A 25,206-nucleotide genomic window follows, 5' to 3' on the forward strand; every position below is an offset into this window, starting at 1 on the left:
GCACTGCCTTCTATATATTTGCAAGTAATTTGATTTGACGTCACATTTACATATTCAATGGAATATAGGCAACTTACAAAACGATAAATGGAAGTATATAGGGTGTGGTCTTGGGTGTGGTTTCTAGAAGTTGCTCACAGCACAGCCCCCTTTCCTAACTTGTTAGGACGACATCCCTGCGAATATGTATGTGAACATATATGGATCAAGATATTTTAAAGGTGCTACTAAAGATTTCAAAAAGCATAAAAATGGTTGTTTATTCAATTGATTCATTCCTACAATGTGTGTTCCATACATCAAAACACAAGATAACCATTTTGTCTAGATAATTCATATGCTAATGACAAAAGAAAGGTAAACTAAAGTGATTCTAGAAAGAAAACAAGGGGAGTTGATAAGTAACATAACACCAACATTAGTTACCTTGGCTAAAAACTTAAGAATTAGAAGGGATTATTAAGAGTAAAATATTTAAAAATATGTATAATTATAAAGAAGCAATAAAACTAATTTAGCATACTATATAAATGATCTAGCAAATTTTCCCAATTTTTCGTAGTATAATTAAACCATTCTCACCTCAGTAATAAGGAAATCAAAATGATTGTCAACGTTAAAGAAAGTTCAAATGGTTCATGTTTTCATCCCAGCAATATATAAAAATTGTATCCATTTAAACAAATGAATTTTCATCGGAACAAAACGAATTTTCATTTAAAAAATCTATTACCCCTAACTGGGATTCAAAAAGCGTCTCGAATTGTGAAAAATGAAGCTGGCAGTATACAGTACAGGCAGTGGCTTGAGGTGAAGAAAGGTGGAACCCTGGAACAAATTTTGGAGCCGTGTTCTTTTATAATGCAGGAACATAGTTTTGACTAGACAATCATTGACACTTTGGCCAGCCTGGTGATTACCAAAGGCAAAGGTGTGTTTTGGCCTCCCGAAGGACTTAATTAAAATACCACGGCAAGTTGCGTCTTTTCATAACATTTTTATTCATTTGATTAAGCTATAGCACGAGTCTCACTTTGCTCGGTGAAGCCTAATTATAAGAGTGCCATTCGTTTTTTAACAACCTCTCAACTCTCATTTTGTTTCTTTATATGCAAACTTGATTTTTTCTCTCGGTATAACCATAAGATTTTGAGTTACTTTTTCTGGCATCTTTTATACTGTTTGTCATTTTGATGCTTTAAGGTAGGACAGGTGCACCGGCTCATGGCGGAAGAAGGGGCTTTCCTTGTCCTATTCCAATCAAATTTCAATTACATTTGAGGTTTTTGTATAACTTTCCTTATTTACCTTTTCCTGTTAAAGGTTTAAGGTTTATCACGTCGATGCACCGACAGGCCAACTTACTGTTAACGTTTACTCACGACTGACTTGCTGATGTCTTCAACATCTTCTTACTATAACTTGTACTGCATCTTCCCGAGTTAGGATATCAACAGTCATTTAAATGATCCCTATTTATGCAAAACGAGCTGACTTATCTATTCAATATTCTCCCTGAGTAGCATATTGCACTGTCAATGTTTTCGAACCCAATACTTTTTACTGTAAAAATTTACTCTCAAACTTCGGCAGAACATTTGGGCAGAAGCATCAAATCAAAACCTTCCTCCTCAGCATGGAAAGCTTTTGATACAGAGCAGCTTTCCAAAGGAACAACAGAATGTCAGTACATGTTACCCATTTTAGAAGCAGCGAATCCAACATGCTTTTTTCTTAACGGGTCCAAATTGACAAGCGACAAATCATCGAAGGGTGGAAGTAGCGTGAAGAGTGAAGCAGAAAGAAAATAAATAAACATCAAAAAATTGTTTTAATTTGTGTCCCTTGAGCTGAAATTATACAAGCTTTGTTTTATGAAGCAACGGTGTACAGCGATTTAAGGCTGGCTTGAAGCCTAATAAACAATTGAAATAAAACGCTCGCTTAAAACTTACAATGTTTACATCGCATTTATCTTCATTCTTCCACGTACTCACTATTCAGCCATCTTGTGCCATTAACAGCCCCGCTACAATGTTATTGCTATATAACAGTTACAAAAACAAAGGTTGGGACACTTGAAGAAGATTGGGGTAAATTAGGTGCAATTAAATTCAGCAATGAATGACGTCCTATCAACAAGTACATTCATTAGCGGCTCTACAAAGATTTTGTTGTTGCTAGCTATAGACTTCCTACACCTAATCTCAAGCAAGGATTGTTGTTTCTAAATACGGGGTTCCCTAAACCAGCAACAGACAAACCTTCAGACGCCGAAAAGCTATTTAGTACATTAATTAAAGTGGCTCAGAAAAAACATAGCCACAATACCCCAAAATACCCCCAAAAAGGCTCATATTTGTAGCAAAACTTGACTAAACAAAAATAATTTGCAAGGCTGTTTGTATGCCTAGAATTGAATCATGCAGTGATCAAAGGTGTAACGAAAGTTCGATGCATGTACGTTTAATAATTCTTCAAGTCTGAATGGAGTTCAACGAGCTGCGATAACAAATTGAATGCTCTGAAAATATACTGGAACGAACGGAATGAAGACCTCCGGTTGTCCTCGATGGTCTTTAACAATTCAAGAGTAATCAACGTATGATACACTGTAACTGAATTACAATACACGTTGGTAGGTATAATCGGACTAAAACACATTGATACTATTCAACGTCATTTACTAATTTGGCCTTTTCACTAAAATTGGGTGAGGCCCGATAGTCTGTAAACGCTTCATAACTGCTATCAGAGGTTGATTTTAAAGACAATCGGTTGTCGTCAAGACGATCGAAAAGAGGATTCGAGAAGTTAGTTCCATCCTAAAATAAATAAAAAAAGATATAAACAGTTAGAAATTCGTACTTTTTACATATCAATTTGTGTAGGCTTTTAATCATTAACAACAAATTTATAGAAGCTGTCTAGAATTCGCATCGAGAATTTTGAGGAGTACAATCAATGGATTAAGGTTAATATCGTGTGTTCGAGATCATTAAAAACTAATTACCTTTATTTCTTCGAAAAAGCCATCATTTTCTGTTTCTTCTTGTAACCCTGCATAAGCAAATGCTGGGTTGTCTACATTCACAGCAAACTGGTCCCGTGCTTTGCTACAGCAAGTGCTTGGATTAAAAAAGAGAGGAAATAATAATAATTAATCAGTTTTTGATGAAACTTTCTACCTAAATGCAAAGGAGGAAACCACAATTCATTACCGAGTTCCGAAGGAAATGTTGGGTGTCATCAGGGCTGTAAAATCGTAGATACAAAACACCAGAAAAAAAGAATGCTCCTAACTTTAAAGCTGTCCATTGACACTGTCAAGCGGTAAAGCATGGTGATATGTTTGAGTTACTGTCTGCATCATGGCAAAACAAGAAAACTGTATGCAGGGCGTTACTAAGCTAAAGCGAAGCGCAGTAGTTGTAATATAACATTTAAGTAGGAATGCTTGACATAAACAGAATGACTATGCATGAAGAGAAAAGCTAGGAAGGCATTACGCCAAAATGTGGCAGGCTGTTTAATCATATCTACCTTGACTTCTAGAAAATCAGCAGGCAAAAAGCGTTTGACTTCGAATAAACACATTGTGTTCACCATCACAAAAAGAAATTATCATAAAACGATTCAAAGATAGAAACTTTTGACAGGGTCTGAAGAGTGATTACATGAAGCCTATATGAAGTGATTCTAGAGTTTTCTCAAATTTTTACCTGTATTTCCTCCACAGGACGACAACTACAATGATGATAACTACTGACACAATGATTGGTATGATAATTTTCATGTAATCTGCAAAAAATAGACTTTATTAAATCTCTGCATTTTAAAGATCCCAAAACTCGTTTTATTTGGATCCCAAAACTCCACTAAAACGAAAGCATTGTAAAGATGGTAATAGTCAAACAACACATATTTATATATTTCTGCAATGTTCATAGTCATTCTTTGCTATTAGCATGTGTTGTTACTCGTCGCGTTGTGACTGATGACAGACTTTGACAAAAGCTGACCAAATAAACCAACTTTATTTTTCCAATCTTCAGAAACTTTAAAATTTATGAAAAGGGCGAACATGAGATTCTGGCAAACATCTCAAGTGATGCTACCATGCTATCATACTTTTAAAAAAAATCAGAAATCAAGAACTCTCTTAACCGACTGTAACCTCGATTCATTAACAAATTTAAATGCAAAGCATATGCACAACAGACCCTCTTCATGATCTCAAAGGAAGGCAAAATAGCTGAAAGCAAATACATCAACTTCTCAGTTACCTGATACCGGCGACCGACTTGCTCTTGCTCGGTGGACTTTCGGTGTCACAGTTGTTGTTCTATTTTCTTTACTTGGTATGCTTTTCAAAAGAATGAAGAGATATTTAGAGAAGAGCTTGTTTTGTTTACACTAACACACAAGTATAAGCCATGGAAGTATTAACAATGTTTATACACAAAGAATCAGATTTCAGAAAAGTAGAACACTGTTTTAGCAATCTATGTTAAGCAGTTTTATTATGAGGGTCTCTTACCTGCAAACAACGGTACCATTTCGCACAGTACACCGCATTTTTTCGGGACAAGATACTCTGGCACAGCTAGGTCCATTTTCACACGAATCCCCGAAAAACCCAGAACGACACCTAAGAAACAGATAAATAAAAAATTTATTAGTGCTCGTTGGCAGCTTACAGTGCTACACAAAACACCAATTGAAGGCATGGAAATACCACCACATCACGGTGAAGGGATCGTAATCACCTGAAACAGGCTGGATTGGGGACCTGGAGATTTTGAAATGTGTACTGGGTTGCACTGTGCCTTATACTTACTATGAGTCTGAAATCATGTCGAAGCGTATCAAATGCTATTTTAGATGAATTTCGGAGAGGCGTAGCGATGATAGTCATCTGATATCAATTGGGTATTGAATACAAGTACGACTGCACATTAAAACAAAGCTACCTGCAAGTGGGGTTCCCTTGTTCGTTGAAAACACATTGACCGTCATTTGCACAATGTGCAAGACAGCTTTTCGAATCACATCTTTCACCTTTGAAGCCTGCGTCGCACCTAGGATGCCATGAAAATGGATGAATATCGAGACAAAATCTTGCAAATAACAACTGATTGATTGATGCAACAATAAATGCAACAACGCAAATATCAAACTCTTTTAAAGCCCGTGTACACGGTACCAGATAAACATTGTTACCAATATCTGACGCTAATTTCATACAGTTACATACCAAAATCTGTTAAGCTCTGCCTAAAGGGCACAGGGCACTATATGACAGATAGGTAATCAAAAAACGTCATTATATGTTACCTTACTTGTGACACTCTATTTGATAAACACTATTAAATCTATTAGTTAATAGATTTTCAGGCGTTCAAATAAACTAATCTCAGATAAATTTGTCGAATTAGCTATGACTAAAAATTGATATAGATCAAAGTACTAACGTGCAAGAAACCGAATCGTCAACCAAAGTGCAATTGCCACGGTCGTTACACTCGGACCGATCGCAGAAAGGACTCACCACTACAATTAATAAAAGGCGCTCATTAGTAAGGTCTTTATTTTCAAAATGTAAAATGTCTTACCCCAGTGCTTATTTCAATCGTTTTTCGAAATGCGATATTCAAATCTCTTAGCCATTTAACAGAAACAGTTTAACAATTTTGAGACCGTTACATCCATCGACAGAATGACACAGCTACTGTTTGGTTTTTCAATGTCATATATGGTCTTTATCCTAAAGCCGTTACAATCCACTGTGTTTTACCTGAAATTGCTTTTAACAAAGTGGAAAACGAGGCTGTTTACTGCAAGATACAAGATACTGTTTTTGCCAGAAACAGAGTTTTAAAGAATTAAGGAAAGCTCATTCAAAAAAGAAAACGAAAAGACACAGACGATTTCAAAGTATTCTCAATCAAGCAAAAACCCAGAAGATTTTCAAAATATAATTCTTCAAACTTCAGTTTGCTTGTTAAAGGCATTGAGTCATGGTAAATAGGCCTTCTCTATAGGGGGTCATTTGGTTTCGGCGTGATCGCTGCTGTTTCATGTGATATTGGCAACCGTTGTTGACAACTTGCTATTGATGGAAACTGTTTTGGTAATCAGTTCGAGGTGAGTTCATGTGACCAGTTCAAGGTCAACCAATAGCATCGCAGTCATGGAAATCATGACTCAGCGGATTTTGGCACCTAGGGTATACCCAGTCTATTTATCATGACTCAATGCCTTTAACTGGTAGATTTCTTTCAACAGTACAGAGAAATGGACTCCCTTGAGTGTATGTGTTTGCCTGTCTAATTTTCTTTAAAAAACTGTTTTGTAAGGCTGTTTTGGCTTATCTTCAAAACCCACCTGCAGACTTTTGGCTCATGCTATCCTTTAATCAATTGCAAAATCAATTGACAAAAATGTTTAAACTCACCCTCTTGACACTGAAGGCTAGTCAGCGGCACATCAGAGCTACAAATGCATTTCCTTTTTTGGTCAACTGCCACGCACATCTGCTTGCACGTTCTTGGCCAGCAAGGATTTTTGAATCCTACAGATTACAATTTGGTGTGTTTGGTGAACACATAAAAACCGTTTCAGCAAAGCAATATATATAACTGGAACAAAGTAAACCGCTTGAAAACTCATAAAAACAGTAAAGTAAAAGCAAGGAGTTCGTACAGAAGGGTTCATTCCTCAAAATAGTCCGTACCCCAGGTCACTGTTACTGAACGAGAAATTGTTTAAAAAAGGACGAAAAAACATTTTTAATTACAATTTTGTAAACAAATTACCTGCTGGTAGAAGTTGCTTTTGACCTTGTACGATGCGAAAATTCCCCGTGTCACTGGTGTGCAACAATCGCTGTATTATTTGAACACCACCTTTTCCAAACTTATTCATTTTGTATAAAATTTTCGACTTCCAAGTGATACCATAGATGTAGTCTTCAAATACGTCAATTGTGAACGGATGGTCAATCAATGAGCTATTCTGCCTGGAAAATACCACTGTTCGACCTGACCCATCGATATTGATCGCACTAATGGTTCTTTGCTTTGTATCAGCCCAATACAGTCGCTTTGCAGGCAGATCTAAAGCTAATCCAGTAGGCCATTCGACACGCTGTGACAGGAATATCTTAGGACTGCTGCCATCCATTTTTGCCGTCCAGATAGCAGGTTGTTTTCCAAGATCGGTCCAATACATGTATCTACAAGAAATTGCAAACAATTCCGTAAAGAGTGGATGTTGTAGTATCTAAAACCAAAATCAAATGCTGATGACTATCACTTAACGCCAAAAAGATATTCAACTGTATTTTATGTTCAACTGTGTTCAACTGTATTTTATAAAAAGTATTCTTGCAGTTTTTTGAGAAATTTCGTTGAAAAAATAAAAAGTACATACAGCTCGTTATCAAGAATGACGTACCCTCTAATCGGATCAAGAGCAATGGTGTGCGGTTTTGTTAAAAGCTTAGACACAAGTTTTCGGCGGGTTTTCCCTCGCAGATCTGTAATCATAATTCTTGGCTTGCCCAAATTGAAATCAATCCAGTATAAATTGTCTCCAACCCAGTCTACTGCCAGCGACAAAGGATCAACATCAGTTATCTTGAGTTCCAATTCTCTGATAAATGTCTCAGACATATCTCTTTTCACACGGTTGTAAGATGACTTTTTCAATGCCTCTAAAAAGGTTTGAAAATATTCAAAAATACCACAATGTTTCTGTTCTTCGATATAAAACACATAACGTCAAAAATATGCAGCTTTAGAACCAGAACCAGAACCAGAACCCGAACCCGAACCCAAACCTGAACCCGAAACGATTATTTGATGAAATGGAATTTCAAAAAATAGTCCTATTGATGAATGAAAATTGAAGAAACTGAAAATAAAAAAGGTGACTTACCATTGAAGAAGAATCCTTTTATCTGTCTTTGATGGCGACTGCCAATAAACAAAAAGTTTTTTGCTAAATGAAAGTCAAGGCTTTGAATCTTGATTGAATCGGTGATCATGCTGTTGTATCGGTACCTTCCATTCTCAGCCAACACGAATCGCCGTAGCTCATTTTCAATAGGCACTGCCACTGACATAGCAGATCCTAAAGCTTTACAACGATGAGGCTGTCCTACGATTGGATTGTAGCCATCTACGCACGAGCACTTGTAGGAACCGGCAGTATTCGCGCAGCTCTGGCTACATTTGCCAAATTCGTCGCATTCATTAATGTCAATACAGTCCTTTCTATTACGGGAGAGTTTGTGACCTGTCTTGCACCGACAGAAGTGTCCAGTTTTGAGCTGAACACACTCATGCCGGCAGCCACCATTTTTCACCTTACAGCTTTTGTTCTGCCCTGAATGAAAAAGAGCTAAATAATGAAAACAGAAGAACTATAGAACTCAAAATAAAGTAAACTTTTTCCTGTCACTTTAAGGGCTAATATGATATACAGAGAGGTGTATAGACGGGGCAACCCAAGTGCTTTTGTAGGTTACAGAAGAAAAATCGAAATTCTATCAAGTAGGGCAGAAAACAAACCAAAATTATTTGAACTTATAAAGCCTACAAAGCATGTTTAGAATGAAAAATAGCACTACTGATCTTTGAGTTTCTGCGGGGAAAATTAGGGACTGCCTTTCTATTCGTTAGCCTATTCAATTTTGCACAAGACTCTCAACGACTATATTTTGAAAAACTCTTTTCGGTATTAAAGATTTGTAAACCGGGAAAAAATGATAAATTGATAATACCTGAAGAACAATATAACTCATCTTCGCCACCTTTGCAGTCGAAAAATCCATTACAGACAAGCTTCTTATCAATGCACTTTGAGTTTTGGCACTTAAATTGGTCTCTGCGACAAAATCTACAACCCTGCTCATCAGAACCATTCACACAGTGATTAATACCATCGCATCTCTTCCATTTTCTTATACAGAAGCCATTGGAGCAGCGGAACTGGATCTTAGGGTCACACCAATTCTTCTCAGCTAGAAGAAAAACCAAACAGAATTATGCGAAGCTGGTAAATTTACTGCATTTCATTTGCTACAAATGAAGGACATCAACAACAAAATCGTAAACAGCTGCATGGAAATGCATCACTTAACAAAGATTGGTGATTGGTGGACCGTTACATTTAATCGGCTACTTTGGGTAATGAGCGACTACTTAGGCCCTAAAGTAATAAAATTCAGAAATTTGAATGGCGGAATCTGATATTGACTGGAAAAGAAACGCTGTAGCTTTTTGACTTCGGCAATCGGTTCTGACAATGGCTAAAGGCAATCAAGTATTGCTTTTAGTTTTAATTGAATAGTAGGCATCAAAGCTTGCACTATACAATAACTGTCGTTCATAAAAATTCATAAAAAGAAAAAGCTGTAGTCCGTTGGAGAACAGGAAGAGAAATGAAGTGAATAGCGTCTTACCACAGAGGTGTGGGATCTCGTCTGATTTGTCACCGCAGTCGTTGTCTGCATCGCAAACCCAATTGCGCTTGATGCAGATGTTATTGGCACACTTGAATTGATCTTCTTGACACCTGGTAACATTCAAGGGGCAGCCTAAAAAAGGAGACATGTGTCTGAGGTCTCTTATTACATGTTCACGTAAGGGAAATTATTTTCCAAAGCTAAGTTTCCATTGTGACTAATACAAAGTGATGAAAAGCAACCCGGTAAAAGTTTTTGCTGCGGCGTTGAAAATTTGTCCTTTCATATGATAATTTCAACACGCAGCAAGTTGCAGTTCTGTTGATTTTCAGTTCCAGTGTTCTGCATCCCTTTGTTGAATCATCGTTTAATAAACTTGTTAAGACTGGGAAATTTTTTCGTTCACATGGAAATCTGTAAAAAAATTACAAGCCCGGGCTGGATTGAAATCTTTAGCCAATATGGACAAAAATTGTGCATATTTTCGGGAAGAGTTGCAGAAAATTGCAAACGTATTCATTCAAGGCAACCCTGGGTTTGAAAATGTTACAAGAGAAAACATAAGGTGTATCATTTACGAAAATTTTGAGATTTGTTTTGAGATTTGACGTGTTCGGGTAGAGATGTTCTGGGTCCAAATTTTTGTTGAAAGATGGCTTGATGATTAAAGATTCCTTTCGCATCTGTCGATTGCATCTAAATCTATCATAAATCGTTTTAACAATAGACTGATTGATTTGTTAATACCATTATAACCATCAGCTATCTAAAACATTCTCATTTCTGATTTCAGTAGATAAGAAAATCAGCAAAAAGGTTACAGGGGTCAGAACGGTCTTAAGAAAAAAAGAAAAAACCTTTCTCATCTGAGCCATCCCTACAATCCATATCGCCATCGCACTTCCACTGTTTGCTAATACAGTGTCCACTGTTGCATGTAAACTGGTCTTGATGACAGCTTTTATTCTGGCAAGAAAACTCATCAGAACCGTCGCCACAGTCATCGTCATGGTCACACACCCATTTGTTATCGATGCATTTGCCATTTTCACATCTAACACAGAAACAATACTTGTTAACGCACCCTTCTGTGACTGATATGAAAACGATTTAAATGATGAGTAAAAGACATTAGATGAATTTTCGACCAATTCAAAGAGTGCCAAAGTTCCACAGTTTAGCAGTTCTATAAGCTCTTAGTTATAATAAAACAATAATAATTAAGACAATTACATACCGAAAACACAATTACATGATCATGCTACTTGACCATAGTAATCGAAATGGTACTCATATCAGTACAAAAGAGCTTCTTTCTTGAAACCAAAACCTAAACAAGGAGATGGACAAGTGAAGGTTTACCTAAATTCTTTAGCGGGATCACATTCCTTTTTAGGACAACCATCCTCATCACTTTTATCCCCGCAGTCATTGTCAAAGTCACATCGCCAACGTTTGGGAATACAGCGGTGATTTTTACAGCGGAATTGCGTTGAGCGGCAACTGTGAGAAGCACAATGTTCTGGACTTTCATCGGAGCCATCATGACAATCATCGTCTCCATCGCATGCATAACGTTTCATTATACATCTGATAATCAAATATCTTTACTTATCACAGCATCGCACAAAAAGGATTTACAAGAAGTTAAATGCAATGAGAATTTGATGCAGGCATAGCTCCAGATAATAACAGGCTATCAAAATAAATGTGATAAGAGTCAACTCTATTCAACATATCAAAGTGAAATATCTTTTCTATGGATGAATACATAAGATGATGTTTCAATATCAAAAGCCAGTATTTCCTCAAGCGTCTCTATTTTCTCCCGACGTTAGATACCAATCAGCACACAGGATTCTAACAACAAATCCGCTCCAACAAACAGCTAGAATTAGGCCCATTTATTGACCACTCTAGCCTTTTTACCTTACTATCTACACTGCTATTCTTTACCACAACGAAAAAAGAATCTCCATTTTCAAGAACTTCAGCGAATTAACAAAAAACTCAGAAAACAAAGCCTGGTAAGTTACCTTGAATTATTACATTTAAAATGGTCTGGCTGACAAGTGCTTGACGCACAGAGGAGCGGGTCCTCGTCACTACCATCCCCACAGTCATCATCGCCATCACATTTCCAAGAGGAAGAGATGCATCGCTCATTTTTACATTTCAGACGATCTGCAACATCGATTTGAAAAGAGACATTGTCAAATATGCAATTAACTATTTACCGTTACTTACTTTCAAGTACAAAGTTCTACCCGTATCAAAAAGGCAAAAATATTACTACCAATCAATGGGGGATTAAACCTGAACGGTATACTAAGGGAAGCTCAGATCTAACATATCAATTGTTCTAATAGATCTAACATATCAATAGACGTAGTCTGCGCCCCAGTCCACAAATGCTGCTACGTTTATGGACGGTGCAATATTGATGAACATTCTGTCCAGACAGAGGGCTGGGTCTAGTTTATGGAAATAATTTATGCAATGAAACCATTCAAACTTTGCAAGAAAAATCTTCGAAGAAATATTCACTGAAGCTAAACAGGAGGTAGATAAGATGGGGCATGAAGAGTTCAAAGTTTTACAAGGTTGGAACCATTGACAATTTCAGCTAATTGCATAACTTTCAAGGGTTGCATTAATTACCACCAGATCCTGGTGGAAACCGTGGACAGGATATTAATCAATATTGCACAGTCCATAAAAGTGGCAGCATTTGTGGACTGGGGCATAGGCTAGATAGACGCGGCATTTGTCATAGAGAAGAACTAACTATGTCCGACTGAGTGGAAGAAACCATGAAAGATGTTTACCTTTTTAGGCAATCGTCAATAGCATTAACGGAAAATTACAAACAAGCTAGAAGTGAATCTCAGTTAATGAATATAATAAAGCTAGGCTGCATTGACGGCACTAGAACAAACCTGCAGGACACGGGAACTGTGAAACTGAACAATTCTTCTCATCTGAGTTATCTTTGCAGTCCGGGACTCCATCACATACCCGGCTCCGGAATATGCAGCGGTGATCCTCACAGCGAAATTGGAACCTGCTGATCAAGAATTCCATATATATCCAAAGTTAAAATGGAATTATGAAAAGTAAAATTGGTTCCTGGTTAAAGACAAAAAAGAACCTCGTAGACGGCATGTTATTTTCATGTTTTAACGGGATCTCTCCTTTCCAGAATTGCTGCCAATTAAATTATCACGACTTAATTTCATATGATACAGGAAAACTAAAACCAAATAGAAGCATACACGAAGCACTGTCTTGCCGAGCAATTCTCTTCATCGCTCATATCACCACAGTCATCTTGGCCGTCACAAACACGATACGGAGCGGTGCAGTTGAAATTCGAACACTGGAACTGACCTTAAAAGAGAGGAATCGACGTTGACAATCACATTTCATGTCCAATTCAGAAAGCAATTCAAAAAATAAATGAGTTTTAGGCATTGAGTCATGGTAAATAGACCTTTTCTAAAGGGGGTAATTTGATTTTGGCGTGTTCACTGCAGTTTCATGTGATATCGGCATCCATTGTTGATAACTTGCTATTGATGCAAACTGTTTTGTTTATCAGCAAATTCAAATTTCTTTCATTAAGCAACATTTTGACAGCGTGTTTATTAAAAGCATATTTACTTATTGTCTTAAACATAAAGAAGAATTAAAGAATTATACAGAGAATGTCCGCGAGTGTTGCCAAAGACACTGAGATAAACCTGAAAGGTTATCGAGCCCAGTGCCCTATTACATACACTTGTGATATACATTAATATTATACAATCTGAATTTCAAAAAAAATTATAAGCAACAATAACAGAACAAGATTACAAGAAAGTGGAAAAGGAGGGGGACACGGCAGCTTCTAATTTAGGGTGAATTTTATGAGGAGAGATGAAATAGAGATTGTCAGAATTCATTAAAATGAGTGGAGCAGAGTGGTCGGTTGTATTTATACTAATATTGGTATAGTAACAAGTTGAAAAGAAATTTACTGAATAAATTTTTGCTTGGTTTGGAGCGAATCTCTTCAGGTATTTGCTTCCAGATTTGATACCAATAAAGGCAATAAATTTTTTCGACTGATTTTAGGTGAGTTCATGTGATAAGTTCCAGGTCAACCAGTAGCATTGAACATTGAGGCACGAAAATCATGACTGAGGCCCTGTTCACACGATACCGGATTCATTTAATATCGGATTCACTGACCCAATCCGATACGAATATCAAGCTCTGTTCACACGATACTGGATTCATTTCGTATCGGATTCACTCCTGTTCACACGATGACGCTACGCTTCAAAACTGCTCCAAAAAATTCCATTGTCTTGAAGCAGTTGCATAGCAACGTGGAATGTTGTTCGTTGTTTTGCTCTTTTTCTGATTGAATGCATTCTTTGACGTGACGGAAATGATAGGCTGTTTTGTTTTGAAGAAGAAGTATTTCGAAATCAATTTTCAAACAATCTAATTTTCCTTTGCTTTAATCTTGTGAAGCTCGTCATCATCGCAAGGAGCATATTAATTGTTTAACTGCGATCCACTGTGATTTTGTATCTTAAAAAGAGTGCCAAACTGTTTTTGAAAAACCCCGAAAACGAGGCTGCTTTTTCGAAACAGAGGTTTCGGAGCAAACCGTATCGGATTCATGCGTTCTCACGAGCTCAAAAGCGATCCGATATAATTCCATTCCAAATTCACTGCGGTGGTTTTGACTTCGCAAAAACGACACGGAGCGTATCAGATTCAAGCGTCATCGTTTGAACAGAAGGCCTATCCGATATGAAAAGCGATCCGATACGAAATGAATCCGGTATCGTGTGAACAGGGCCTCAGTGGATTGGGTACATTTGGGTATACCCTCGCCTTTCATCATGACTCAATGCTTTTAAAAACACAAGAATATAAAATCAACAAAATAAAGAGTGTGAGTATGCAGATTTTCAACTAACCTGTACAAATTAAATTAAATTACATAAAAATTACTTACCAAGCTTGCACTTTCTTTGAGGACAATTGCTACCTTCGTCACTGTTGTCCCCACAGTCATCCTCTGTGTCACACAGCCAAACACTCGATATACATCTATGGTTTTTGCATTCAAATTCTCCAGCAACACAGTTGGACAAACAAACCTTTCCATCAACCGATAAACGATAATTATATGGGCATGCGCATTGAATGCTGCCATTTGCAGATATCAGGCAAAGATGCGAGCAGCCTCCATTATCAATGCTACACTTGCTTGCCACGTTTGGTTGTGCTAGCGGATGTACCACCTTGCAAAAAAAATGAGAAAAGTTGTCATGGCAGGAACAGAAATTAAGCTACGTAACAATAGAAGTCAAGCTTTTTGTTACCCGTGAAGCATCGCATACAGATATTGAGTACGTCTCTATTTAATTAGTTTGTCATTATGTCAAAAGTGAAAGTCATATATGGGGAAAGTCATAAAAGCATTTGATTAACAACATCATTCCTACCTTTAACGAGTACACACCATCCACGTCCCTTGAAATTACTTTCTTTGAAAGGCCTGAAAGTTTGTGCACACTGTTAACCGTAGCCAACTGCAAATCAGACCAGAACAAATCATCCCCAAATACAGTTATACCAAATGGGAAATTTAGTTTATCCAACAAAACTCTACGATTTTTTCCATCAAAACTTGCCATTTCAATGTGATGGAGATGAGAATCTGTCCAAAAGATTCGCTCTGTGAAAGAGTCTACTGTTATTCCTTTTGGGGAAACAATGCCCTCGGTGATGATTTCTTTCCTCTTACTTCCGTCCATTCCAATCCTAGTTATGCAAGCCGAACGGCTAGTCACGGTGTAGAATAGAAAGCCTCGTTGCGGATACAAGGCTAGGGCTCTTGGCTGGTTGATCATGTCTGCAAGAATGGTTTTGTATTGACCATTGTAAATGTTGTAGACAACGAGGCTATGCACCTCACTGTCTGTCACGTAAATATTTTTGCTGATCCAATCCACCGCCAGGCTATAAGGATTTGAGAGAACGGTGGAAGGAAATTTTTCGGACTTTTGTGGACTGCTAAGTTTACCTTTGAAAATTTCCCCTGGTTGTGTATCGATCCAAAAATAAAGATCATCAGACTTTGCAAAGTCAACAGAAAAAAAGTGCCGGCCCTTGCGTTGCCACAAATCGTAAAAGCCACCATTCAAAGCAACTGTCCTTATTGTCGTTTTACTGGCAAAAAGTAATTGCGCAGGATCATAATTTCCATTAATTTTACATGAACTCGTGCTCGATTCCCATTGGAAACCATCTTCACACTCACATTTGTAAGACCCTACCGTATTGACACACTTCTGAGTACAAATAATGCTTGAAAAGTCGCTGCATTCATCAATATCAACGCAAGATCGTTTGTCTTCTTGCAGTCTATACCCTGCCTTACAGGCACAACTGTAGCCCTGAGTGAGATTTATGCAGATTTGAGAACAAAAATTGAGTTTTCTGTCACTACAGTAGTTGACAAAACATCCCTTCTCATCCATTCCATTTGGACAATCAAACTGTCGATTGCAGACTTTGTCCTTACTGATACATGTCTTATTGTTTTTGCAATCGAATAGATGGCTTTTGCAAAATCCTGGCTTTGTTATATTGTGACAATTTTTTTCATCAGAAGAATCCTTGCAATCTGGAATTCCATCACATCGTTTTGTAATTTTAATACAAATACCATTGGAACACTTGAACCTGTTTGAAGGGCAAGCGACTGCAGTACAATTATTCTCGTCACTGCCATCGCCACAGTCATTTTCTCCATCACACATCCATCTTGAAATTACACAAAGGTGGTTCTTGCATCTGCAAAATGAAGATAAGTACAAAAATCTAAGTCAGATACGAACATTTTTAAGTGCTATATCTACACACTTACTTTGAAGAAGAAGAAGGCCAAATTTTACCCGAACTTCATTCAACTATCATAGTGACAAGACTCATCAGAATATTTGTATTGCAACTGTATTATTTGTATTGCAACTGATTCCTGTATCCAGTTGATATAAAAATCAAAAACGTAATCCTTCTGGTAAAAAAGGCAGGAATATTATAAGATCATAAATGCTGAGTGCCATTCAACTGCTGGTTTCCTAGAGCTGACTGTAACTGACCATGTAACGTAGCAGACTTGGGTATGAATCGAGAGTCTTCCGAACATATGTTTTAAGGGCAAACAAAGTGAGGAAATCGTTATCAAAGGCAGGTATCAAAGGCGTTGGACTTAGTACCTGAACTCATCTCTTGTGCACTCACGAGTAGGGCAGCCTTCACTCGCTTTTTCATCCGAAGCATCTCCACAATCATTCTCACCATCGCATTTGAAACGCAGAGGAATACATTTGTTTGTTTTGGGACAAGCAAACTCGGATGCCTTGCATTTCTTCTTCGTGCAGTTGTTACGCTCATCCGACCCGTCCTTACAATCTCGGTCACCGTCACACACAAAGCGCTTTGATATGCAGCTTCCTGTAATTTATGTATAGTTGTTTATAGCACACACAAGTTGAAACATTAATAAGTACTTTTCGCTTAACAATTTTTTTAAAATAAACGTCGGATAATGACTAAAGTTATGCAGAAATATTTATCCAGAAGCGGATCGTTAGTAACGCTAGAAGAAGAATGGCGCATTTGCTTTGTTTATACAGAAAACGTTCTTAGAATAAAAATCCAATAAAACCAAGAAATATAACTGTCACAAGCTCCACATTGCTATCGGTATAGAAGTTTATTTGGACTTGGTCAAAACTGTACTTTTGTTACTGTTGCTACATTACGGTCGCTACCTTTGTTACTTCACTTTTGTTCCGGTCAGCTTTGTTACTCTATATTAGACTTATGACGGCCCTATGGAGACTTTGATTCTTACCGTCCCCGCACTTGAAATGGGCATCTGGGCAGGTCGCATTTTTTGAGCTGCATTTCTCACGAGGCTCATCACTAGAGTCGCCACAGTCATTTTCCTTGTCGCAAAACCAGGTATCAGGTATGCATCGACCATTCTTGCACTGAAATTGCCCTTCCAAGCAGGACTTCCGCTTGCAAAAATCACCCTCATCCGAGCCATCTTTGCAGTCGTCCTCACCATCGCAAAGCCAACTTTGGCGAATGCAAACTGATGTCGAATTGCATTTCAGCTATAACAAAGAACAACAATTTGAGGACAGCGGATCTAATCAATATGTTTGCTAAAAATGAAACATTTAGGGAGAGGTCCGATAACAAACAAGTTATTTTCCGGAGCGAAGCGCTTAATTTAATTAATATCTTTTGATACAAGTTCTGCCTTAAATTTGAGACTGGAAAGGTGATTACTGGCATTGAGCTTTAGTTGCGCATTACAGGATATTCACAGCCGTAAAACTAGGAGAAAGCTTTGCTACCAGACACATTTCTCCTGTGTTTACTGAAGAAAGTAGATGGACAAATATTTTAGGACGAAAGAGTAAAGCGGAAGAAAAGGTTGAGCCATGCAAGTCTGTAGTTAGCGCCAATGGAAGAACTTGAGAGAAAATTTTTTGAAATGAAATCTCGAAAAACGGGAATAAAACAAACAGGGGCATAATTGTAGGGTTGCTTCTAGATGACTCGAACAATTAGCCGTTTTGTATTTAGAAAACAATAATTCAATGCCTTGAAAATATCATTCTATCTTGCACCTGAGAGCAAGAGATGGATTTCTAGCAGCGTGCTGAGGTGATATCGATTACAAAGATTGACGTACTGTCCCACTAGGGCATGTCTTGGGACCACATCTCTCGTCAGAGAAATCCCGACAATCAGCATCTCCATCGCAAACGAATCTTTTTCTGATGCACTGGCCATTGTCACATTTAAAAAAGCCTTCATCACAGGTGGGATAAGTGCATTTTGCCTCATCGCTACCATCTTCACAGTCAGCTTCATGGTCGCAATGCCAGATCTTTGGAATGCAATTCCCGCTAGATTTACAACCAAAATGACGAGCCGAACACGAATGAACACCTACAAAAGGAGCATCCTTTATAACCACTTTTAGGTTAATACAATGCAAGAAAATTTAGAACGATCGAGATGAATCTTCTAAATGAAATGGATATGATTAAGTTCTCCTCTTTCATCAGTAGCAACTATGATGTAGCTGAATTTGCAATTGAAAATTACTGACTGAATATAAAGTCATTTTGAAGATTGAATACTCACGACACAGTGTCTCGTGTTCATCTGATCTATCAGGGCAGTCGTAATCTCCATCGCAAATGTAGGAGTAGCGTATACATTTTCCGTTCATACACGTAAAATCACTGGAATTGCAGTTACTGGTCTTCGTTACACACCACTTGTCATTAAGCAACTTTAAATCAGGTGGGCATTCGCATTTGCGCTTTCCATTCACGACTTTACATATGTGACTACAACCTCCTTTGTCGTAGCAAGGATTTGACGAGCCTTATGAGAGAAGCAAATATTTATTAGTTTTTTTAGTCAACTTGTTACTCAGTATAGTAAGACCTACGCTGATATTGCATAAAAGGCCTAGGCTAAGCACCTTTGCAGCAGGTTGTCTTAACTACATGGATTTAACAAATATGGCCTGGATACTCTCTGAATTCGTTTACATGGGATCTGATCGGAAATCGTTTCCACGTACACTAAATCGAGCCCAGATTAGATCCCCATCCTACACGAAGCTCATTTTAAAAACTGGCAGCAACAGACGTCGTTCATAGACAACCAGTGAGGTAGCAACATATCAGATCCGATTTGGAACAGCTCCGAGCTTTTGCAGATGAGATCCATACAGAAACGCCCCTAAATGCGATCCAAAAAGTGTTCGGATAGAGGATCACAAAGCATATGGATCCACCTTTGTTTTACAAAGGCAGGTAGCAAAGAAACAATGCGGGTTGGAACAGATTCAAAAAAATATATATTGATACTTGCAGTTTTGTCTTTCCTTGGAAAAGATTTTAATATCCATCGGATGAGCGTCTAAGCCATTAATCAAACTAACTGGATTCCCTCCATTGTATTTGTTGGCTTTCTTTACTGACCTCGTCACCCAATCGGTCCAGTATACATACTGCCCGAAAATGGCAATGCCAAAAAAGTGTGGCACGCCGGAAACGACAGTTTTCCTATCGCTACCATCCAAATTCGCTGATTCGATCCTAAGTAAAAATGTTTAAAGATGAATAAGTGATAAATCAAAGGCATGAAATTGCAGAAGTTTGCTTGTTAGCTTCATTACCGCGTTTATTTATAGCTTGACTGAATATGATACGAAAAATTATAGCAATATCGTTCCAAATCGAAACTCGAAAATTAAGATATATAAGCTACTTTCATACCAAGGTGGCAATGCAACTTAAAAGGCATTGTAAGAAACAAAAACTAAAAACTGAAATTATTATATAATTCATGTGAAGACCAGTATAATCAAGAGATAGTGGTAGTCTTGCTACTGTTGGATAGAGTGGAATACTACCATTCAGAGGTAAAGTGATATCTTAGTTGACTTAGCCTCAATACGCTTTGTTATATTTTAGTTACAGGTAAAAAACCGTCTGGTCCCTACTAACAAAGTTTAAAATTTTGAATACGTGGTTGCCGGAGGTTTTGAAAAGCGATTTTCTTTAATGATGAAAAATAACTAGTTAATAACTTTACTTAGCAGAATATTCATGTAATGTAGACAAGTTTCAAATTTAAATAAGTTTTAATCCTATAAAAAATGCTTCGAGCTTTGATAACTTTTAATAAGCAAAGAGCAAAAAGAAATTCTACTGACCTATCAGCGTGGGCGTCAGCCCAGAAAATGCGACTTTCTGAATAATCTAAGCACAAACCATTCGGCCAGACCAACCCATGGTCAACGATAGTTTTGGCAAACATCCCGTCCATATTTGCTCGCTTTATATAAGGCTTTTTACCCCAATCACTCCAGTAAAGGTACCTACACAAAAAACAATTGATCTCATTGTCTTGTGTTGATAAATGCAACAGCACTTTCGAAGCCAAGCAATGAAACTAAAGGAGCATTTCCTAAATATCTAAATAACTAAGCAATCAACGAAGCAGAAATGGATGAAAATGTCTTTACTAAATAAACTTTGCTGAAATACCTAGCGTAGAATACCATAAATAAATATTGTTCCTGCTGCATAATCTATTTGTTGGCAAATTCTTACAACGTAAATTCCAAACAGTTTAACGCACACAATAGTTACATACCCATCGCAAGGGCTAACAACTATTGCCCTTGGCTCGTCCAAACCCTCAGTAAGAATCACCTCTCGTGCTTTCTTGCCTTGAACACCGACTCTGCTGATGGTATTTTCCTGGGCATCGGTCCAATATATCCTTTTGTTAAGCCAGTCATAGGAAATGCCATCTGGCGTTCGTAAATCTAAGAAACAAACGACAAAATAATGTTGTAAATTGTGTAGTGCTCTGTGATACTCTAAAACATATCTTGTTTGATTCGACATGGGCAGTTGCGCTTCCAAGATGAGAGAGAGGCTCAACTGCCTTTCAAATTATCTCTGCACTTCTTGCATTGATATCTAAACCTTAAGCAACTCACTAGCATCTTTTCACTAAACAACTTTTATTAGAGTTCTATATATTTTAAACAGATGGGAAAATGCCAGTCAAGGTAATTGAAAAGGAGAACAATTGCTTATAGCTGAGTAGAATATAGTACATGCGTATAATGGAAAGAAGGCGATTAGACACTAAAGAAGGGGGAAAACAAACACAAAAGATGGCAAGTAACTAAAAGAAAATAGGGGAACATACCAAACAAGGCCGTAGACACGAAAAAGAGGGGTAGACGCTAAACAAGTATAAGGGTGAGTTGTAGTGAACAAACCTGCTGCCAGAATTTGTTTATCCGTGCCATTGAGATTTACCATGCCAATCAAATTGGTAAATATATCTGAATAAAATATCTTGTTGGAATCGTAATCGTAGTCGACCCCAATCACATGACTAAAAGATTTTATGGGCTTGTATGGTGGCATCATAGCTATCGACTTCTCAAGATGCAGCGTGATGATTTCGTTGCGCTTTGCAAAGAAAGCAAAACTTCTCACTGGCTTACAGGACTTCATGTCTACGTCAAGGTCCCCATTGGTACAAATGCATCTGAAAAAACGTTCACAGAGAAGCGATCAGTTCGTGCAAAACGAATTGCGTCGAGCGGATCGATATAACATCAAGATTAGTTAGCGAATCATTTTGTTCTCAATGAAAGCGCATACTATGACGAAACTTTGTTTTCTGGATTTTACGTGCTATCACGTGTTACAAAGCGGATATAACTAAACTAAGTTTACAGGTATTGGAAGAGGAGAGTTTGTGAAAGATGGCGTTTAGAAGAATTGAGGCTTGAAAAGAAACTGAAGAAAGGAAAACCCTCATCATCAAATAAAAGTGATCAAGAATAAATAAGATTCGAAAGATAAATCATTACAACTTCCCGAAACGTAAGCAACAATTTCATTTTCAGCTTGCAATAGTAGAAGTATTTAACGCCCTTTGCAATTACACGGCTAGTTATTTATGGAAAAAACACAAGAACATATTATTAGCTCCCAAAAAGAGTTGATAGAAAAATTGTAAAAAACAAAGGGCGAGCGGCAATGAATTTCATACTCCTTGCGCTCTTCAGTGAGAAAGTGCACAAGATAAGCAAAGGAGTAACTACAAGGAAAAGGTGCAAATAAAGGCTTTTACGAAGCAAAGAGAAAATAGAACGTACCTGTGTGTATCATTAGATGTTGCAAGGCAGAGCTGCTCACAGCCACCGTTGTTGTGAGAGCAAGTGTTATTGCCTAATTGAAAAACCGGTATGATTATATAAAACCGGATTTATCAATATTTCCTAGAACTTTCAAGCCTGTTAATGGGATTGCGTAAACGGTATACATTCGGGTAATAACCCCAAGAACCAATAAAAGCTGGGAAGTTTATTCATTAGAACAAATATTCATCAAATAAATATAATCTCGCAATTGTGCGAGTAAATAATCAGCAGAATTCATACATGTCCTAAATTCAGTTTTTTTATTGAAATTTTCTAGATATTTGATAAAGGTTGGCTCCCAAATACCAACATCATTGAACAACTTTGCTTTACCTTCCTGACGCTCCTTGGCAAAAGCATGAATGTCACGTATGCTGCCGACGTGGACGCGGAGTTTGTCAACTTGCGAAGGGTTACTCTTCTGAGCACGGAATATCCCTTGATGCGACCAATCCGTCCAGTATATATAATCGCCATATACAGTAACAGCATAGAGATAGTCCAACGCATAGCTAATATCGAGCTTAACAATGTTCTCTAAAAAAGGCATATAAAAATACAATAACATTTTTTTCTATTTGCTGAGCTTCATCGCGAAATCATTAACCATAAAACAGCATCTATAATTCAATCTAAGGGACAAACAACATTTTGAGACAATACAAAATAAAATTTTATGGCAGTTTCAATTCAGAAACAGAATATGTCTTAGCAAAGAATGTAAAAATTGTAAAAATAATATAATGATGACTGTTTTCCACAGTTAATAAAGGTTGCTTATCAATAAAAAAGATCATTCCTTGCTAACACTCTGGGACAGAAATATGCATGTTAGCAAAAGATCAAGCACTCAGCAATCTGTTGAGCCAGAACATCATGGCAACCATTTAAAGTTTACCTCCATTTAAAGACATCCGGAAGATTTTCTTTGCTGTCGCATCGGTCCAGTAGATTAAATCCGAACTGTAGTCGATTGTAAGTCCATTTGGCCAGCCAATATGTTCAAAAAATGTACTGTTTACCAATACTGTTCTCTTCGATCCATCAAGTGCGGCTCTTTCAATTTTTTTATTCTTGTAACCCCAATCAGTCCAGAACATAAGGCCTTTTTCAGGATGGAGAGCTATACCTCTTGGACTATCTAGACCCTCGTGGACAAGAACAAACCTATAGCTGCCATCAAAGCGGCAAACCTGAAGAAAGTAGAAAAATGACATGTAACACTTGGAAACGATGAGTACAAAAACATCATTGTGAAACTTCTCAAAGTTCTCACCAGGGCACAGCCAACCGAGCAGAATAATATCTGACAAATACGAGCATATATCGCTTAAAGGAAAATATCTTTCAGGTTTTCTGCAAGAAAATACTGTTATGTTAAGGCAACTGAAAATATCAAAGTAAGTATGTCATTCGAGCTTATCTTGACAGAAAATGCAAACCCAGATCTAAGTTTAAGATAAGAAACACTTGGTTTACATTTACAAATAACTAGATGTTAATACATGAACAAGTTAACCTAATTGTTTAACTTTAAAATGACACATTTACCATGACCAAGTTAATAAATACGATGCGATGTTGTAAATATGTGAAAATCACTAGTGTTCTTACCTCGATTAAATCTCTTCCTGCGTCAACTATGTAAAGGTTTTTCGCTATCCAGTCGACTGCCAGTCCTTGAGGGTTCTCCAATCCTGTGTCTATGATCGCCTTGAACTCTGTTCCGTCGGTCTTAACGCTGAACAGCACTTCTAAAGCGCTATCGACCAAAAATATTTCCTTCGTTTCATAACAAAAATCTGCAGCCCAAGATGATTTCATCCCTTTAATAGGAACTATGGCGTCTCCTTCGTCTTCTTTGTTGAAGGGAATTCCACGAACCTCTGAGAAAAATTGACGAACGAATGAGATATAATAAATTAAAGATCAAAGTAACTAGCCTTTGAATAAGGGAGAAAAATGAAGATCTAAGGAATAACTCAAAGTAAAACAAATAAATAAAACTCAAATATGACAAAACGCAAAACTTTATCGCCCTATGATCCATTTATTTTCATCTACAACAGAAGAACTAAAATACTAGCATGGCAATGCATGAGCAAATGAGAGACACGAGTAGTGCTTGAATCTCTTGATTCGTATCTAATCACAGAAACAATACTCCGTTAGGTCGTCGTTGGGAGGAAATACCTTATTGGGACACTAGCAGTTGGAAAATTGACATTAACCTGTGGTTGTAGTGTACAAAAGAAAGCTCTCAGTGCCAACACATGTGCGTCCATCAGAGGCCAAGGAGAATCCAGAAGCACATCCACATTTGCAAAAGTCTCCCAGGTTGAAGCATAATTGCAGGCATCCACCATTGTTTACCATACAAGGATTCCATCCTAGGCAATACAAAAAAATAAGAGTAGGTGCCCACGAAACTGGGAATAAAAAAGGGTAAAGTCGTTATCGAGTATAAAGAGCAAGCCAGATCTTATCAAAACGTCTGGGGAGGGGGGCAATCCTGGGGTATATTTTTTAGCATCGCTTTATTTAAAACGTCATTGGGTTATCTTTTGGTAGGTGACCTATTCCTAGCAAGCCTCATAGTCCACTTCTGTGTAAATATTTTAACTTTGTAATCTTCAAGTGTCAAAAAGCGAAGCGCAAGAGGGATTAAGATTTAGTCAAACGAACTTTTGTCAAACGGGTATATAAAAATAGCTCTCTTAATGAAGAAGAAAGTAATTCTCTATGATGTCATCGATTGGCCATTGACAAATTTTCGTTGTCGCAAATGCAGCAACAGCGTACAATTCAGTTTCCTTGATCCAACTCAGTCTTTGAAGTCAAGGCTGCAGCCATTGTATGACGTACATGGAAAGTTTAAAAAAATAGA

General features: G+C 37.5%; 1 protein-coding gene across 2 annotated transcripts in view; it reads right to left on the bottom strand.

Annotated features, from left to right (window-relative positions):
- Positions 1 to 1,812: 1,812 nt before the first annotated feature.
- The window catches only part of LOC135681324 (prolow-density lipoprotein receptor-related protein 1), a 47,866-nt gene continuing 24,472 nt past the window's right edge, over positions 1,813 to 25,206 (bottom strand). The window contains exons 29-61 of one of the 2 annotated variants that reach the window (XM_065195736.2): positions 24,551 to 24,709; positions 23,934 to 24,205; positions 23,218 to 23,512; positions 22,653 to 22,856; positions 22,275 to 22,347; positions 21,384 to 21,658; positions 20,744 to 20,918; positions 20,301 to 20,465; positions 19,454 to 19,680; positions 18,713 to 18,958; positions 18,255 to 18,514; positions 17,400 to 17,667; positions 16,759 to 16,996; positions 14,980 to 16,333; positions 14,487 to 14,775; positions 12,748 to 12,862; positions 12,412 to 12,536; positions 11,509 to 11,656; positions 10,835 to 11,062; positions 10,330 to 10,526; positions 9,470 to 9,604; positions 8,789 to 9,028; positions 7,942 to 8,391; positions 7,459 to 7,717; positions 6,819 to 7,237; positions 6,458 to 6,574; positions 5,475 to 5,553; positions 4,974 to 5,081; positions 4,541 to 4,651; positions 4,287 to 4,366; positions 3,723 to 3,801; positions 3,014 to 3,128; positions 1,813 to 2,825 (exon numbers count right to left, since the gene is read on the bottom strand). In XM_065195736.2, coding sequence (XP_065051808.2) covers positions 2,670 to 2,825; positions 3,014 to 3,128; positions 3,723 to 3,801; positions 4,287 to 4,366; positions 4,541 to 4,651; positions 4,974 to 5,081; positions 5,475 to 5,553; positions 6,458 to 6,574; positions 6,819 to 7,237; positions 7,459 to 7,717; positions 7,942 to 8,391; positions 8,789 to 9,028; positions 9,470 to 9,604; positions 10,330 to 10,526; positions 10,835 to 11,062; positions 11,509 to 11,656; positions 12,412 to 12,536; positions 12,748 to 12,862; positions 14,487 to 14,775; positions 14,980 to 16,333; positions 16,759 to 16,996; positions 17,400 to 17,667; positions 18,255 to 18,514; positions 18,713 to 18,958; positions 19,454 to 19,680; positions 20,301 to 20,465; positions 20,744 to 20,918; positions 21,384 to 21,658; positions 22,275 to 22,347; positions 22,653 to 22,856; positions 23,218 to 23,512; positions 23,934 to 24,205; positions 24,551 to 24,709 — 7,661 coding nt within the window. In that variant the 3' untranslated portion in view covers positions 1,813 to 2,669. Of the gene's footprint in view, positions 2,826 to 3,013; positions 3,129 to 3,722; positions 3,802 to 4,286; positions 4,367 to 4,540; positions 4,652 to 4,973; positions 5,082 to 5,474; positions 5,554 to 6,457; positions 6,575 to 6,818; positions 7,238 to 7,458; positions 7,718 to 7,941; positions 8,392 to 8,788; positions 9,029 to 9,469; positions 9,605 to 10,329; positions 10,527 to 10,834; positions 11,063 to 11,508; positions 11,657 to 12,411; positions 12,540 to 12,747; positions 12,863 to 14,486; positions 14,776 to 14,979; positions 16,334 to 16,758; positions 16,997 to 17,399; positions 17,668 to 18,254; positions 18,515 to 18,712; positions 18,959 to 19,453; positions 19,681 to 20,300; positions 20,466 to 20,743; positions 20,919 to 21,383; positions 21,659 to 22,274; positions 22,348 to 22,652; positions 22,857 to 23,217; positions 23,513 to 23,933; positions 24,206 to 24,550; positions 24,710 to 25,206 lie in introns of both variants that reach the window. The other variant, XM_065195734.2, reaches the window with a different exon arrangement.

This window comes from Rhopilema esculentum, chromosome 12 (assembly GCF_057945365.1).
Source record: "Rhopilema esculentum isolate cy_ngs chromosome 12, ASM5794536v1, whole genome shotgun sequence".
NCBI classification, from domain to species: domain Eukaryota; kingdom Metazoa; phylum Cnidaria; class Scyphozoa; order Rhizostomeae; family Rhizostomatidae; genus Rhopilema; species Rhopilema esculentum.